Source organism: Pteropus vampyrus, unplaced genomic scaffold (assembly GCF_000151845.1).
Source record: "Pteropus vampyrus isolate Shadow unplaced genomic scaffold, Pvam_2.0 Scaffold1, whole genome shotgun sequence".
Lineage (NCBI taxonomy): Eukaryota > Metazoa > Chordata > Mammalia > Chiroptera > Pteropodidae > Pteropus > Pteropus vampyrus.
The window spans coordinates 3,588,433-3,604,777 of record NW_011888782.1 but is presented as its reverse complement, the minus strand read 5'-3'; the positions used below and the strand labels follow the sequence as shown (position 1 = coordinate 3,604,777).

General features: G+C 37.0%; 2 protein-coding genes across 4 annotated transcripts in view; one reads left to right on the top strand and one right to left on the bottom strand.

The window, feature by feature from the left end:
• Positions 1–169, bottom strand: part of EAF1 (ELL associated factor 1) — a 13,714-nt gene extending 13,545 nt beyond the window's left edge. The window contains exon 1 of the mRNA XM_011354809.2: positions 20–169. Coding sequence (XP_011353111.1) covers positions 20–169 — 150 coding nt within the window. The remainder of the gene's footprint in view (positions 1–19) is intronic.
• METTL6 (methyltransferase like 6) lies at positions 7–16,045 on the top strand. Of its 3 annotated transcripts, XR_002780193.1 has the most exons (6): positions 644–1,039; positions 1,759–1,893; positions 6,284–6,454; positions 12,534–12,641; positions 14,311–14,452; positions 15,743–16,045. XR_002780193.1 is itself a non-coding variant. In XM_011354376.2 (5 exons), exons 1-5 carry the CDS (start codon positions 785–787, stop codon positions 15,922–15,924), a joined length of 885 nt encoding a protein of 294 aa, XP_011352678.1. In that variant the 5' UTR covers positions 644–784; the 3' UTR covers positions 15,925–16,045. The 3 variants fall into 3 exon arrangements, 2 of the variants coding, with proteins under 2 accessions (XP_011352748.1, XP_011352678.1); XM_011354376.2 differs by lacking the exon at positions 12,534–12,641; XM_011354446.2 differs by lacking the exons at positions 1,759–1,893; positions 12,534–12,641 and having other exon boundaries at positions 7–1,039.
• Positions 16,046–16,345: the final 300 nt, after the last annotated feature.

Below are 16,345 nucleotides of genomic sequence, written 5' to 3'. Positions count from 1 at the left end.
CCTGGACGCCCTAGTTTACCCCGAGTGTCCTGAGGCAGATGGACACTACGCCACGCATCGCTCTGTCTTTGTGCCGTGATGGCGGAGCGAGGGCCTCAGTTCCTGGAAAGCGACGCCCCCTCTGGTCGGGAGACAGCTTCTTGTGAGTGCAGTCAGAGACTCGGGTCATCTGGACATAGTTGTTCCATCTTCCCCTGAAAAAAATTGAGTCTCCGGTCCTTGGGAAACGATGAGCCCACTTCTGTCTGGCACTTGACCACCTGCCTCCAGTTAGGGCAGCTGTTGTGGCTGTTGTTAAGTCACCCCTTTCACAGGCACCGAAAGTTAATGAGTATTTTCTCTCAAAGGTTTCTCATTCAGTTATTGGGAATGTCCTTTTTCTAAACTAAACCGATTTATTATAGTAGATGACTTATTCTTGTTTGAATTAGACTTCGGCGCATGAGAGTCCTGGGCCACTTGAACGTAAGCCCCACGAAAGTAGGGACTTTGTCTTGGTCTTCTTTGTGACCTCTCCTCGTTTAGTGGGTGGGGTTTTGTGTAGAGTCAGCACTAGTAAATGCTTGGTGAATTTAACTTCTGTGAGAGAATTATTCTAGAACTACTAACTCAGCGTCTTAAAGAACTCTTCTAGAACCACTAATCAGAATCTCATTCTTTTTCCTTTGAAGCAGGAATTCTGCCTGAGGCTTGAACCCAACCTGAGGAACCACATCACATCTGCTTATATCTGCAGAATCAGCTTGGATTCCTCAAGTTATTCAGGGATGGAGAATCTTCAGCAATGTTAAATATACTACCATCAACTTATGAGATGGCATCTTTGCAAAGGAAAGGGCTGCAGGCACGGATTCTCAGCTCTGAAGAAGAGGAGAAACTGAAAAGAGACCAAGTTTTAGTGTCTAACTTTAAACAACAAAAACTGGAAAAAGAGGCTCAGAAGAACTGGGACCTTTTTTACAAAAGAAATAGTACTAATTTCTTCAAAGATAGACACTGGACCACTAGAGAGTTTGAGGAGCTCAGATCATGTAGGGAGGTAATGTTACACCTTATTCGAGCTGTTCGTCATTTAAAATGTTTAGAAGAGGAGTGCTTTATTGCTTTTTAATGGAAGTATGAGGTAGAGAATTTATGAAGCCTGCCAGAATGCTTTGTACCTTAGAGAGAAATAAACTGGTCTCAAGTAGTTTTAGCAGTCTTTGGGTTGTATAATACATAGGAGAGAGAACTTTAATGGACATGTCTGTTTCTGTAATCTGAAAGTTGTAAATATTAAATTTGTACTGAATAACTTAAGTGACAGATTCAGATTCACAGTAATGATGATGATGAACACTTTACCATGGCCCTTCTCTAGAACTTCATATGTATTCTATAATTTAAGCCTTCTAATAAGGCTGTCAATTAGGCATTGATATTATCTCCACTTACTGATGAAATTGAGGTACAAAGCTGTTTGAGTGATTTGTCCAGTGACAGAACACAGGGGCAAGGGGAGGAATCTGGGTTGAGTGCAGGTGGTTTAGCCCCAGAGCCTGTTCTCTTAGCCATTATGCTGTGTTTTCTCCATAACAAATTGCTCAATGTTGCACAACAAATTGATATATCAATATTAGCTTTCAGTAATCAGTTTACTTTTTTAATGTTTGCTCAAGGTGGCAGAGGCCTTGTCTTTCATTTCTGGACCTTTTTGTTTGGTTTGTTTCTTCATTATGCCAATGTATTGTGTTGTAACTTTGAGTTCTCTTTCCTCAGTTTGAAAATCAAAAATTGACTATGCTCGAGGCTGGCTGTGGGGTTGGGAACTGTTTATTTCCGCTTTTAGAAGAAGATCTGAACATCTTTGCTTATGCTTGTGATTTTTCTCCAAGAGCAGTTGAATATGTCAAGGTTGGTGCACCATCCTCGTATTCTGTTACATTTGTTTTCTTAGACTTGTTTAACCTGCCCTCTATACCCATTTGGCCAATTCCAGTCCTCTCCCTGGAGCTAACCAGCTGTGATCACCATATATGTAGTTTTCCTATTTACATACATGATATTAATACATATAGAAACACAACCGTATTCAGAAAAGTAGAAATAAATACCATAATGACACTCATATACTTACACCCAAATTTAATGATTTACCAGCATTTTGCCTCATTTGTTTTATAGACTTTTTTCTTTGTTGAACTGTTTTAAAGTAAAATTACTGCTACATAAGCCTGCGTACATCCTCGATAAGAATTTTCTCTACATGACCACAAAACATGTATATCTAACAAAAATAACTAATCTCCTAATGTCATTAATACCCAGTCTAGATTCATATTTCCCCATAGTGCTAGATATCTTTTATAGCTGTAGTTAATCAAGGACTACATCTTATACTTTATTATATACCTTAAATCTCCTTACCCTAAAATATCCCTACCCTTCCTATTGACCTTTTTCCCCACTGACAATGAGTTTTTGAAGAGCAACCATTTTCTGTAGTGAGAGAGGCCCTACTTTCCAAATTGTTCTGATTGTGTCATTGTTGAACTTATTCCTCTAGCCCCTATTTTTTCTTTAAACTAGCAGTTAGATTTAAATTGGGTAAATTATTTTTGGCAAAAATACTTTAGTACGTGATGTTGTATCTTTCATATTATATCCTGTCAGGAGGCAATAAGGTCTGGTAATCTTACTATAAGTGACACTAACTTTAGTCACTCAGTTAAAGTACTAACTACTGAATTCTTCTGTTGTACAAGTATTTCCCTTTTGCCATGAACAAATATATGGGGGATACTTTGGCAACATGCAAATACCTCGTTTTCTATCAATTTTTCAGAGTTTTAGCATCCATTAGATTTTTTTTTATTAGACTTTTTAATAGTGGTATCACATTGTACTATATATTGTTTTTGTCACACTACATCTTGCAGAGTTTTTCATTTCAGTAGATATAGATCTACCATATTTTATTTACCTATTGCAGTATTCCATAGAATGGATATACCATACTTTAACAATTACCTTGTTGATATTTATTTAAATTGTTACTAATTTTCTGCTCTTATAAGTAGGGTTAATGTAATCAGCCTTATGCACATGTTCCCCAAAACACATGTACACATTTCTCTGTGATGAATAATGGAAGAAGTAGAATTCCTTGGAGAAAGCATATACACATTTAAATTTTAATAGATAATGCCGTTTCCTTTCAGAAAATTATACCAATTTACAATTTTACCAAGAATATAAAGATAAATTTTTCTCTGTGCCTCAACATTTGATGTCAGTCTTTTATATCTCCCAATCTTATGGGCAAAATATAATGTCTCCATATTTTAATTTGTTCATTCCTTATAATCAGTGAAGTTGAAGTCTTTATAATATGTAAATAAGCATTAGTATTTTCCTACTTGTGAGTTCATTTCACATATATTTATCGAGAGCCTAATGTGTGCCAATCATTGTTCTAAGCACTGTGATTACATAGTGAACAAAACACAAAAACCCCAACTCACATGGAGCTTATGTTATGAATCGTCTGTTCCTAACCTTTCCCATTTTTTTGTCATTTTCTCTCATTTTTAGTATACATTCTGATTCTGTTATGTATGTTGCAAACGTTTCTTCTAGTTTATTCAATGTTGTTTTATGGTATTGTTCTATGACAGGATTTAAATTATTATGTCAAGTTTATTAACCTGTTCCTTTTGAGGTGCTAAAGTTTTATGTTTTGTTTAGGAGTTATAGAATCACCTGTACATTCTTTTTATCATTTTGGTTAATTTTTTTTTTTAATTTGGAACAACATTGGTCATTATTTCTTCAAATATTTCTTCAGCTCTGTTCTCTCTTCTCCAGTTATATGTATATTACGCCATTTGCTATTGTACTACAGCTCTTGGATGCTGTTTTGCTTTTTTTGTTTTTAAACTTCTTTTTTCTTTGCATTTTCAGTTGGTATAATTTCTCTTGTCCCATCATCAAGTTCACCGATTCTTTCTTAGGCAATAAGCATTCATTCTCCTTGATGAGCCTATGAAAAACATTCTTCATTTCTGTTATTTAGTTTTTGGTTTTTAGCATTTCCATTTGATGTTTTTTGTAGTCTCTCTCTACTGAAATTACCTATCTGATCTTGTGTGTTGTCCACTTTTTTCTATAGAGCCTTTTACATATTAATTATAGTTATTTTAAATGCCCAAACTTTTAGTTCCAACATTTGTGTCATATTTGAGTCTGGTTGTGATGGTTGCTTTTTCTCTTCAGACTGAGTTTTTTCTTGTGTTTTGGTATGCCTTGTACTTTTTTGTTAAGAGCCAGATTTGTTGTATAGGGCAGTGGATACTGACATCATAAGGATTTGTAATCTAGACAGAAGTTGGGCTGTGTTTGAGGTCTGCTGTTACTGTAGTTACCTGTGAGGTTTGCTGTTGCTATGGGCACCACAGACTTTACACGCCTCTGGTGACAGTTTTTGTCTCTCCTCTTGGCTTCTCTCCCTTTGTGCTGTTGCCCATAAAGAGTCTGCTCTTGTGGCTTTTCCAGCTGCAGTCCACTATTCTTATTACTGGAGACTTGTTGGTAGGGTATGGGAGAAGGGATTGTTCGCTAATGTTCTGATTCTCAGTTTTTGAACTGCATACCCGGCCTGTGTCTGCAGGGTATGACCTTCTACTTCTCCAAGAATAGAGCTGTATGAGGTATCCACTACTGCCCTCCTCTTTGGTGCTGAGGCTTTTCTTCCTGCAGATTAAGACTAGATCTGGGCAGAGTCATTCCTTTCCCCCAGTAGCAGTGGTATTCCACCAGTTCCCTAAGGATGCCGGCCTCAAATGACCTGTCCCTAGCAGGTTAAACCTTTTCTGTAAAGGAGATAAGGAAGTCCAGCACCAGAAAGAACCCCGTCCTCTCTGTGAAAGCCTGGTGATGTTTCTGGTGAAACCCCTGCAAAAGGGTGAGAACGTCCCTGTGACTTCAGCCCCCAGGAGCTTCACAATATAACACCCACATTCCAGCAGTCTGTCAGATTTCTAGTGTTATCTTTCCACTCTGGAGGCTTTTGCTTCAGGTAAGCAAATGCTTGGGTCTTGTCTTTCCATGAAGGCACCTTTCTCTTTCCAGATTTTGGTTGTTCATTACTCTGTCCAGCTTTTTTCTTGTTTTAAGGATGGGAGCTACATCTTTCCACTGGTGTACATCTCTGTGCTGAAACTGGAAGTCCTTTAATTCATTTGGGTAGCCAGTCTTTTAATACAAATGGAAAGCTAATTGTTTGAACACAATAAATTAAATGAAAATTTCATTTTCCCTCCCTGATAATTGTTACCTTTATTATATACATTCTTTTAATCTCATTGTCATCTTTGTCATCTGTCTTTTGTCGTATCCAATACTAAATTTTCTCTATATACATGGGTCTGTTTTGAAACTCTGTTCTGTTCCAGTGATTTGTTTGTCCCCATTCTCAAAGCACATTGTTTTAGTATTACATTTATAATGTTTTGATGTCCAGTAGTGTACCTTCTTCTTCATTGCTCTTCATTTTAAAGGTTGAGTTGGCTATTTCTAAAGATTTTTGCTTCCAGGTTAGTTAGACTTATCTTGTCAAGTTTCTAGATATTTATTAGAATTCAGTTGAGATTGTAAGTGCAATGATAGGTAGAATTGACATCTTTTCAATATTGAATCTTCCCATCCAACCACTTTGTATGTCTATCTCTTTATTTAGATCTTTATTTAAAGAAAAGTAATATTTTTCTTCAAAATATTCTTATATATGTGTTGAAACCCACCAACCAAAATGTACCAGGAACACACTTGTAGTTAAAAAAAAAAAAAAAAAAAGTTAGGCTTATTTGCCTTTATGCATCAAGGGAAAATATAACCGGAACTGTGGGAGCATCCCAGTAAGGGGAGCCGGAAAGACTTCTCGTAGGATTTAGTTTTGTAATGGATGATTCAAAGGAGGATTAAGGAAGCAGAGGCCAGTGTGGATTATCATGTCCCTGGAAATACATGCTTCTGAAATACTCAGTTTTGAGTAAGTAATAGACTGTTCTCTCTTTAGTTAATAATAAGTTGTTAAAATGAAATCTTGTCCTCTCGTAGCAACATTGAATATTACATGCTTTAGTATGTAAATGGTTCATTATTCAGTTTTACCCAGTAACAAACATCATTGATTTCTGTGCAGTAGTACAAGTGGAAACAGGATCTCCTTTTGAGGCTCTATATTTCTATATGTATCAACATGAATGTCGTATTAAAATTCTTTGTGTTTTTTTTCCCTTTCTAGCAAAATCCTTTATATGACACAGAAAGATGCAAGGTATTCCAGTGTGATCTAACTAAAGATGACCTTCTGGAACATGTGCCCCCAGAGTCTGTGGATGTCGTCATGTTGATATTTGTGCTCTCTGCTGTTCACCCTGATAAGATGCAGCTTGTCTTACAAAACATTTATAAGGTTAGTGATTTGGAGCCTGCACTTGAGGGTTGGACATCTTGGTCTTGTTTACCTTCCCTCTGAGGCCCATGTACCATCTAGGTTCAGAGTCCCCATTCTCACTATGAAGGATGTATTGTCAGTGTATGGAAAGGGATGCTCCTGCATAAAACATCCACCCTAAGCTTTGGTTTGTCTGGTGGCCATTGCTCCTCTTCAGGCCAGCCTTGGAGCAAGGATGATTTTTCAGTTAACCTGGGATCTGTGGAGTCCTGCCGTAAAGTAGAGGGAAGTGTGATTCAGTGATCAAGAGCATACAGTCAGAGTGCCTAGAGTCAAAATCTGCTTCTCTATTTAGGCAAGTTCCATATCCTCTCTGAGCCTCAGTTTCATTACCTCAATGTTGAGATAATAGTTCCTAGATCTTAGGATTTAGGGTAGATTATATGAGATATGAATAAAGCACTTAACATAATGCCTAGAACGTGGTAAGTGCTCTTTCAGTCAGCCATTGTTGTTACTGCCATCGTTCGCTCTTAGAATGGGAAGAACCCAAACTGCTGTGGCCACCAGGAGGCTGCTGTAGCACTCGGGAAGTAAAGCTTCACTTGTAAGTGATGTGACTTGAGATAAGCCACCTCATCTTCCTTCCCTGGGAATTTGAGGTGTAAATTTCCTTGTCTGTAAAATGGAGGTATGTCTCACTGACAGTTATTGTGAGATGCAGTTAAGATCATATATGAAGATGCTTTGTAAACTACAGTAACAGCTTTCTTATCTACACAATTGGTATCAGTGTTGATTAATTTAAAAATCAGCTAAGTCAAGAAATCATAAAAAATGGTAAATTCTTACCTGAGACATTTTTATTATAACTTAAGATATATTAGTATTCATTTATCACTTTTGATATAAAGCCAAGGCCTTTTCTTTGAGTTTAGAGCCATTTATCTTCCCGACATGAACCACACATATGAAAGAGTTTTTGTTTCTTTAAAAGTGGAATAAGAACTTAAAAACAATTGGAAAGTAATGTGAGGGCAGATTCTTTTATATTTTTACCCTGACTTCCACAGTTGATTCTTCCATACCTAATTAAATAGTTTGTTAATTTCTTCTTTATCAAATCTTTCCAAAGTATTCAACCTACTTTTCATAGAAAATAAAAATGGCTTCTGTTCACGTTCATATTGCATTGTGTATATACTCGTGTATAATTATAAATGCTCTTGTGGCTTTTCCAGCTGCAGTCCACTATTCTTATTACTGGAGACTTGTTGGTAGGGTATGGGAGAAGGGATTGTTCACTAATGTTCTGATTCTCAGTTTTTGAACTGCATACCCGGCCTGTGTCTGCAGGGTATGACCTTCTACTTCTCCAAGAATAGAGCTGTATGAGGTATCCACTACTGCCCTCCTCTTTGGTGTTGAGGCTTTTCTTCCTGCAGATTAAGACTAGATCTGGGCAGAGTCATTCCTTTCCCCAGTAGCAGTGGTATTCCACCAGTTCCCTAAGGATGCCGGCCTCAAATGACCTGTCCCTAGCAGGTTAAACCTTTTCTGTAAAGGAGATAAGGAAGTCCAGCACCAGAAAGAACCCCGTCCTCTCTGTGAAAGCCTGGTGATGTTTCTGGTGAAACCCCTGCAAAAGGGTGAGAACGTCCCTGTGACTTCAGCCCCCAGGAGCTTCACAATATAACACCCACATTCCAGCAGTCTGTCAGATTCTAGTGTTATCTTTCCACTCTGGAGGCTTTTGCTTCAGGTAAGCAAATGCTTGGGTCTTGTCTTTCCATGAAGGCACCTTTCTCTTTCCAGATTTTGGTTGTTCATTACTCTGTCCAGCTTTTTTCTTGTTTTAAGGATGGGAGCTACATCTTTCCACTGGTGTACATCTCTGTGCTGAAACTGGAAGTCCTTTAATTCATTTGGGTAGCCAGTCTTTTAATACAAATGGAAAGCTAATTGTTTGAACACAATAAATTAAATGAAAATTTCATTTTCCCTCCCTGATAATTGTTACCTTTATTATATACATTCTTTTAATCTCATTGTCATCTTTGTCATCTGTCTTTTGTCGTATCCAATACTAAATTTTCTCTATATACATGGGTCTGTTTTGAAACTCTGTTCTGTTCCAGTGATTTGTTTGTCCCCATTCTCAAAGCACATTGTTTTAGTATTACATTTATAATGTTTTGATGTCCAGTAGTGTACCTTCTTCTTCATTGCTCTTCATTTTAAAGGTTGAGTTGGCTATTTCTAAAGATTTTTGCTTCCAGGTTAGTTAGACTTATCTTGTCAAGTTTCTAGATATTTATTAGAATTCAGTTGAGATTGTAAGTGCAATGATAGGTAGAATTGACATCTTTTCAATATTGAATCTTCCCATCCAACCACTTTGTATGTCTATCTCTTTATTTAGATCTTTATTTAAAGAAAAGTAATATTTTTCTTCAAAATATTCTTATATATGTGTTGAAACCCACCAACCAAAATGTACCAGGAACACACTTGTAGTTAAAAAAAAAAAAAAAAAAAGTTAGGCTTATTTGCCTTTATGCATCAAGGGAAAATATAACCGGAACTGTGGGAGCATCCCAGTAAGGGGAGCCGGAAAGACTTCTCGTAGGATTTAGTTTTGTAATGGATGATTCAAAGGAGGATTAAGGAAGCAGAGGCCAGTGTGGATTATCATGTCCCTGGAAATACATGCTTCTGAAATACTCAGTTTTGAGTAAGTAATAGACTGTTCTCTCTTTAGTTAATAATAAGTTGTTAAAATGAAATCTTGTCCTCTCGTAGCAACATTGAATATTACATGCTTTAGTATGTAAATGGTTCATTATTCAGTTTTACCCAGTAACAAACATCATTGATTTCTGTGCAGTAGTACAAGTGGAAACAGGATCTCCTTTTGAGGCTCTATATTTCTATATGTATCAACATGAATGTCGTATTAAAATTCTTTGTGTTTTTTTTCCCTTTCTAGCAAAATCCTTTATATGACACAGAAAGATGCAAGGTATTCCAGTGTGATCTAACTAAAGATGACCTTCTGGAACATGTGCCCCCAGAGTCTGTGGATGTCGTCATGTTGATATTTGTGCTCTCTGCTGTTCACCCTGATAAGATGCAGCTTGTCTTACAAAACATTTATAAGGTTAGTGATTTGGAGCCTGCACTTGAGGGTTGGACATCTTGGTCTTGTTTACCTTCCCTCTGAGGCCCATGTACCATCTAGGTTCAGAGTCCCCATTCTCACTATGAAGGATGTATTGTCAGTGTATGGAAAGGGATGCTCCTGCATAAAACATCCACCCTAAGCTTTGGTTTGTCTGGTGGCCATTGCTCCTCTTCAGGCCAGCCTTGGAGCAAGGATGATTTTTCAGTTAACCTGGGATCTGTGGAGTCCTGCCGTAAAGTAGAGGGAAGTGTGATTCAGTGGTCAAGAGCATACAGTCAGAGTGCCTAGAGTCAAAATCTGGCTTCTCTATTTAGGCAAGTTCCATATCCTCTCTGAGCCTCAGTTTCATTACCTCAATGTTGAGATAATAGTTCCTAGATCTTAGGATTTAGGGTAGATTATATGAGATATGAATAAAGCACTTAACATAATGCCTAGAACGTGGTAAGTGCTCTTTCAGTCAGCCATTGTTGTTACTGCCATCGTTCGCTCTTAGAATGGGAAGAACCCAAACTGCTGTGGCCACCAGGAGGCTGCTGTAGCACTCGGGAAGTAAAGCTTCACTTGTAAGTGATGTGACTTGAGATAAGCCACCTCATCTTCCTTCCCTGGGAATTTGAGGTGTAAATTTCCTTGTCTGTAAAATGGAGGTATGTCTCACTGACAGTTATTGTGAGATGCAGGTAAGATCATATATGAAGATGCTTTGTAAACTACAGTAACAGCTTTCTTATCTATACAATTGGTATCAGTGTTGATTAATTTAAAAATCAGCTAAGTCAAGAAATCATAAAAAATGGTAAATTCTTACCTGAGACATTTTTATTATAACTTAAGATATATTAGTATTCATTTATCACTTTTGATATAAAGCCAAGGCCTTTTCTTTGAGTTTAGAGCCATTTATCTTCCCGACATGAACCACACATATGAAAGAGTTTTTGTTTCTTTAAAAGTGGAATAAGAACTTAAAAACAATTGGAAAGTAATGTGAGGGCAGATTCTTTTATATTTTTACCCTGACCTCCACAGTTGATTCTTCCATACCTAATTAAATAGTTTGTTAATTTCTTCTTTTATCAAATCTTTCCAAAGTATTCAACCTACTTTTCATAGAAAATAAAAATGGCTTCTGTTCACGTTCATATTGCATTGTTTATATACTCGTGTATAATTATAAATCTAAGTACAACTGGCACAGGCAAGTTTGGGAACACACGTAAGTGACTAGTGGTAAGCATGCAGCTTACTTGGGGGGCACTAAAGTGCAAGCGTGCGTCTGGAAAGCCTGTAAGCCTCATCTGTTCAGTCAGTCGTGGGCTCCCTCCTTTACAAAGGAAGTGGAGAGCATTCAGCAAGTTGAAAAGTAAATGTTAGGTAAGGGAGCTTCTATGTATTTAGAGCTCTACTTTAAAATTTAACCCCAATTTTAATTGTTTTAATAGAGTAATAAGGTAGAAATTTCAAGACACTGGAAACTTGTTAGGGATAATAATTCTCGCTTAAAACAATATTATTATTAAATTCAGATGTTGCCATATTGGTTTTAGCCCTCCTCATGTAAGGTTTTTTCTAACCCTTTTCCCTGCCCCTGGTATGTGAGCAGATGAGAACCCAGCCTTTACCAATAAATAATCATGGAACTTAAGCTGCTAAAGAGGGAAGAAAAGGCATCAGGGAAGAGACAGTAGGATCACCTGAATTAAAGGTCCGGTTGACGGTAAAGGATTAATAAAGATGGTGAACTGGACAGCTGAAAAGATAGTAGGGGTGGTCATGGATTGACCTGTATGACAGGGTATAGAGGATTATACTTTTTAGTTTTGACAAGGTTCAAGTAGAATAGTGGACAAGATCTTTGGAAGAGAAGCTCAAGTCATTAAGAAGCCAGCATATTTGGAAGGATAATCCACAAGTATATTGAAATTGACCAGAATTAAGAATGGAGCAGTGTTAAGAATAAGAATAAACCAGAAGATACGTTCATAACGAAATGAAGGGAAGTGACCATGGAACTAAAAGACAGCAGTAACAAAAAGGGATACTGGGTGATATAATCTGATGACTGGAGATTCAGATCTGGGGCATTTAGGGAGGAGAAAGGAGAATGCACAGAAAGTAGCAATGAGGAGCAAGGAGGACACCAGCTCGGTCTTCAAGCCCGGTGGTACAAGGGTAGTGGGAGAAAACACAGCCATGACTTGAGCTCCTGCAAGGAAAACATTATCATCAGGGGACAGTCAGGTTTCTGTGAGCACAGGAATGAAGGGAACATTAAGAAGAGGTTGTGGATACTTGTAATTCCACTTACGAAGTGTTTCAGGTTTGAGAGAGGAGTAGAAATTAGGATAGAATAAGGAATATCAAGAACTTTATGGAGATGTGGGCGCCCACTACCAATACTTGTATTCAGCATTGTACTGGAGGTCCTAGTCAGCTCAAAATGACAAGAAGAGAAAAGGTTTAAGGATGAGAAATAAACAAAACTCATTATTTGCAGATAATATAATTGTCTACTTAGAAAATATTAAAAGAATTATAAAAGCTGTTGTAGATCTAATTACTCCAAGACGTTAATACCAAAGAAATTTTAAAACTACATAATTTTAAACTGAAAGACAACCTTAAAGTTGAATTCCCTCATTTTTTGAATAAAATGATGAAGTAAAAATGGACCAAATTTGTCATTGGAAGATCTGGATTTGGTCTACCTCGTGCCACTGACTTGCCTTGAAACCTCAGGCAAGTAACTTTTACTCTTAGCCTTACTTACTTTAAAGTGGGCATAATAGACTTCGTCTATCCAATTCTTGGAGTAGTTGGGAGAATGAAAGAACCTAACATTGAAAAATGCCAGGTTAACTATCCAGTGCCATGATCAAAAGAGGCATTAGTATCATTATTATTTTACAGACGAGAAAACATATACAGAGGGATGGAATTACTTGCTCAAGGTCATTCAACTAGTTAATGGAAGAACTGGGATATGAATCAAGATTCCCAAAATTGATTGGAAACTGAGTGAGTGTTCTTTCCACTGTCCCATGTAGTATTTCCTTCCTTCTGAAATGGAAGAATAAGTCTTTCTCATATGAGTTAATTTTTTCAAAATTTTCCCTTCTCAATTATTCAGATTTTAAAACTTAGCATTTCTAACCAAGGTAAGAATGTTTTTATAGAAGAAGCTCTTTACTGACAATATTTAAAATGCATGCTAGTATTGATAAAAATTATTAAATGAGAAAATCTGCTAGCACACTTGCAAATATTATGGACAGTCTTTCATATTCTGTTCAGAAAGAGGAAATACATGAAACTACATGAAAAAATCTATTATAATAACATATGTCATATGTTTTAAAAATCATCTTGTTGATGCGATGGGTCAGAATAAGATTTAATAAAATTAGAGCCCCCTTTAAAGTCCACTCTTATTTGGTAGTGTTAACGCAGTTTGAAAGAATTTTCACATAAAAAGCAAGTGTCCCGATCAAATATATGGTAGCTGAAGGAAACTGGACTTTGGGTGGTAAACACACAATAGAATATACAAATGTCAGATTACAATCTACACCTGAAAATTATATAATTGTACTAAGCAATGTTACCCCAATAAACTTAATAAAAGTAGATACATACATACATACATACATACATACATACATACATACATACATAAACAAGTGTCCCAAGGCATCTCACTTTTCATTCTGGAAAGCATATGCAATATGCTTTGTAAAATAGAGGAAGTAACACCCACACCCTGCTGATGTTTTCAGTTTTTGAGACACCTACCCTGTGATACATGTATCTGGAAGGCTTTAGTGTGGGACTCCTGTCTGGGCCTCACACTGATCCCTTTCCCTAAACAGCTGTACTGGCCTGAAGATCCACTCCTCCTCACATCAAGAAGTGCAGCACAGTTTGAAGTTACTCTGCCCCGCGTAGCCTCTTTTCTTGTTGGTAGTGTGAATGGCATTGGAATGATACCCCACACATACACCTGCCAGGGCAAACAAATGTTTCTGCTTTTATTATATGATGCTTTTTAACCCAAATGTGAGTCCTGTCTCCCCCACTAACTAGCTGATATGTGATTGTAGACAAATCACCTTTTCTGTCATCAGTTTCCTTATCTCACATGAGGACAGTAAACACATTCCTTGCTCCTAGAATTGGATGAAGATCCAATGAGATCACGTGTGGTAAGCTATACAGTGCTAGGCATATGTCAGTTATTAGCCTGATGGGCAAGCTATACATAATTGTAGCACAGTGAAACCAGTACTGAGACTCAGAATGAGGAAAGCTAACCGGAATCAGGAAAAAGCCAAAATGACATATTTTTAAAGAGGCAGTTTAATTATAAGGTCATGTACTAGGAGATGACTAATAAATGCTTTAATGAGGATAAGACTGTTTTGTTTAATGTTATTAACATTTTAATTGTATGACACTGGACCTTCCACTGTGTTCCTGTAAGTGCTCAAGAAGTTTCCCTCTACTGTCTGACTACACCTTTGATTAGCAGGCCCTTTTTCCTTCATATTAGGGGTATTTCAGTCTGGCCCCCTTTTATAATTATCATAAGTATAAGTTAATATAATCCCTAAGTCAGATTTTTATTTTATGGTAAGCTTTACTTGACTGGGTTCCCCAAAGTTATATGCAGCCTGTTTTTGCTTTTCAGGTATTAAAACCAGGCAAAAATGTCTTGTTTCGTGACTATGGACTATATGATCATGCCATGCTTAGGTTTAAAGCCGGCAGCAAACTTGGAGAAAACTTTTATGTTAGACAAGATGGAACGAGATCATATTTTTTTACTGATGGTAAGATTAAAGGAATCTGTCTTTATTTCTTATCTGTTTTATCACTGTAATACTGGGGGAAGCCGCGGGTGGCAGTACTTAGCACACAAGCACGAGACCCTGGAATAAGCTTTCTGACATATGCCATTTACCTAGCACCTGGGATGACATAGACACAGCCCCTGGCCGTGGTAAGCTCACAAACCTCTTTTGGTGACGATGTCTAGTTAGCCTGGGTTAGTGGACAGGCTCACACACACTAGGTGAATGCTGTACCAGGAACTGTGCTGGAAAAGGGGAGGGCAACTCAGAATCTTCACTTTGTTCAGTCAAAAATAAAGCAAATAAGACAGTGTAAAGCCCTGAGATTACTTTCTCAGGCCACAAAGGCAAGAAACATTTTTCTATAAAAGTGATTGGATCTGTTTTTAAATGTATAAATTTGCTAGAGGGGGTTCCTTAAAAAGTAATTTTTGATAAAAACATCCAAGTTCCGTACATTATGTCAATGTTTTAGGTATTTCGAACATTAGTTTTAAGCCAACTTAATTATATGGACCATAAAATAATTACTTCTTAAGCTTTGTTTCTTAGAAACTTCTGTATTTCTTGAAATACTGTTTTGATTCCAAAATGAAATGAAAAATGATTGATTACCATTAAAATTGTAAAATAAAAATGTCAGGTAAAAATTTTAAATTTGTTTTCATGTTTCTGATTCATGAAATTTGATTAAACCAGTTGTAAATAATTGAGAAGATGCAATAATAGCTGCAAAGTGCTTCAGAGCACAATCTTTGGAATAAGCTCTTAATCAGAGTCTTTATTTTTGCTACATAGCCATTTATTCCATTTGTTTCACTTAAAGTGTAGTGATATATTATTTGGGTTAAATTTTCCTTAGAGCATATCATCATTAGGTGATTTTTTTTTCCCCTACTCTGGTCACAAATTTTCCTTCTTCATGTTAGGATAGATGAGGTGCTTGAGGTAAACAAATTGAACACATGCAGACTTCGTATGAAGATAGCCAGTTGGAATTTTATTTCTTTTTACTCAGACATTTGTATTTGGGGGACTCACAATAGGGCACTGTGGGTATTTTCTAGGTTGTCCTTAAACTTTTCTGATTAAATTTTAGGTGGGGATTTTTTCGGGGGTGTAACATGATGAGAAGTAGGAGTGTTACTTTAGCATTGAAAGTTTAGCATTGAAATTTTCATTACATTAAAAAAAATCTGTCTCAGCCCTCCAGTCCTCCTCATCACCGCAAAGCAAATATCAAGTGTTGTTGATCTGCATGTCTTACAGAATTCCTGGCCCAGCTCTTTATGGACTCAGGTTATGAAGAAGTGGTGAACGAGTATGTCTTTCGGGAAACAGTGAATAAAAAAGAAGGTCTGTGTGTGCCGAGAGTTTTCCTTCAGAGCAAATTCCGAAAGTCTCCGAAGAACGCAACTGCTATGACACTGGGCGTGGGTCAAAAGTCCTGACCTTTCACAAGGTTGCATTTGTGAAGGACGATAAAGTCACACTTTTTATTTTGTGTATTCTTATATTTTAACTTTTTTAAATGAGTATGTTTAATTTTTGTATTAAAAAGTAGCAAGTGTGTGTTTATGTGTGTATGTATTATAGAAATGCAAAAGCAAGTAGAATTGCAAAGCCTGAAAAGTTTTACAGTATAACATAATTTAGCCATGTTGACTAAAAGCCCCCAGAGGAAAGCATAAAGACCCAGTAGCACTTAAAGAGATCTTTGTCATTACTGATGTGATTCTGTAAATGTGCCTCTAGGCAGCATGTCAGACAGCCCTGTAAAAAATGAGGCCAAATAGACTAAAATAACACATCCACATGTATTTTTAGCTTGAAGGACTGTTCCCTTTTTTCCGCTGTCTCATATTTGCCCAT

Coding starts and splice junctions, on each gene's coding strand:
- METTL6 (XM_011354376.2), top strand. CDS start 785: ATGTTAAATATACTACCATCAACTTATGAGATGGCATCTTTGCAAAGG. Junction 6,455..14,310: donor TCTTACAAAACATTTATAAG/GTTAGTGATTTG, acceptor TTTGCTTTTCAG/GTATTAAAACCAGGCAAAAA. Junction 14,453..15,742: donor ATCATATTTTTTTACTGATG/GTAAGATTAAAG, acceptor CATGTCTTACAG/AATTCCTGGCCCAGCTCTTT.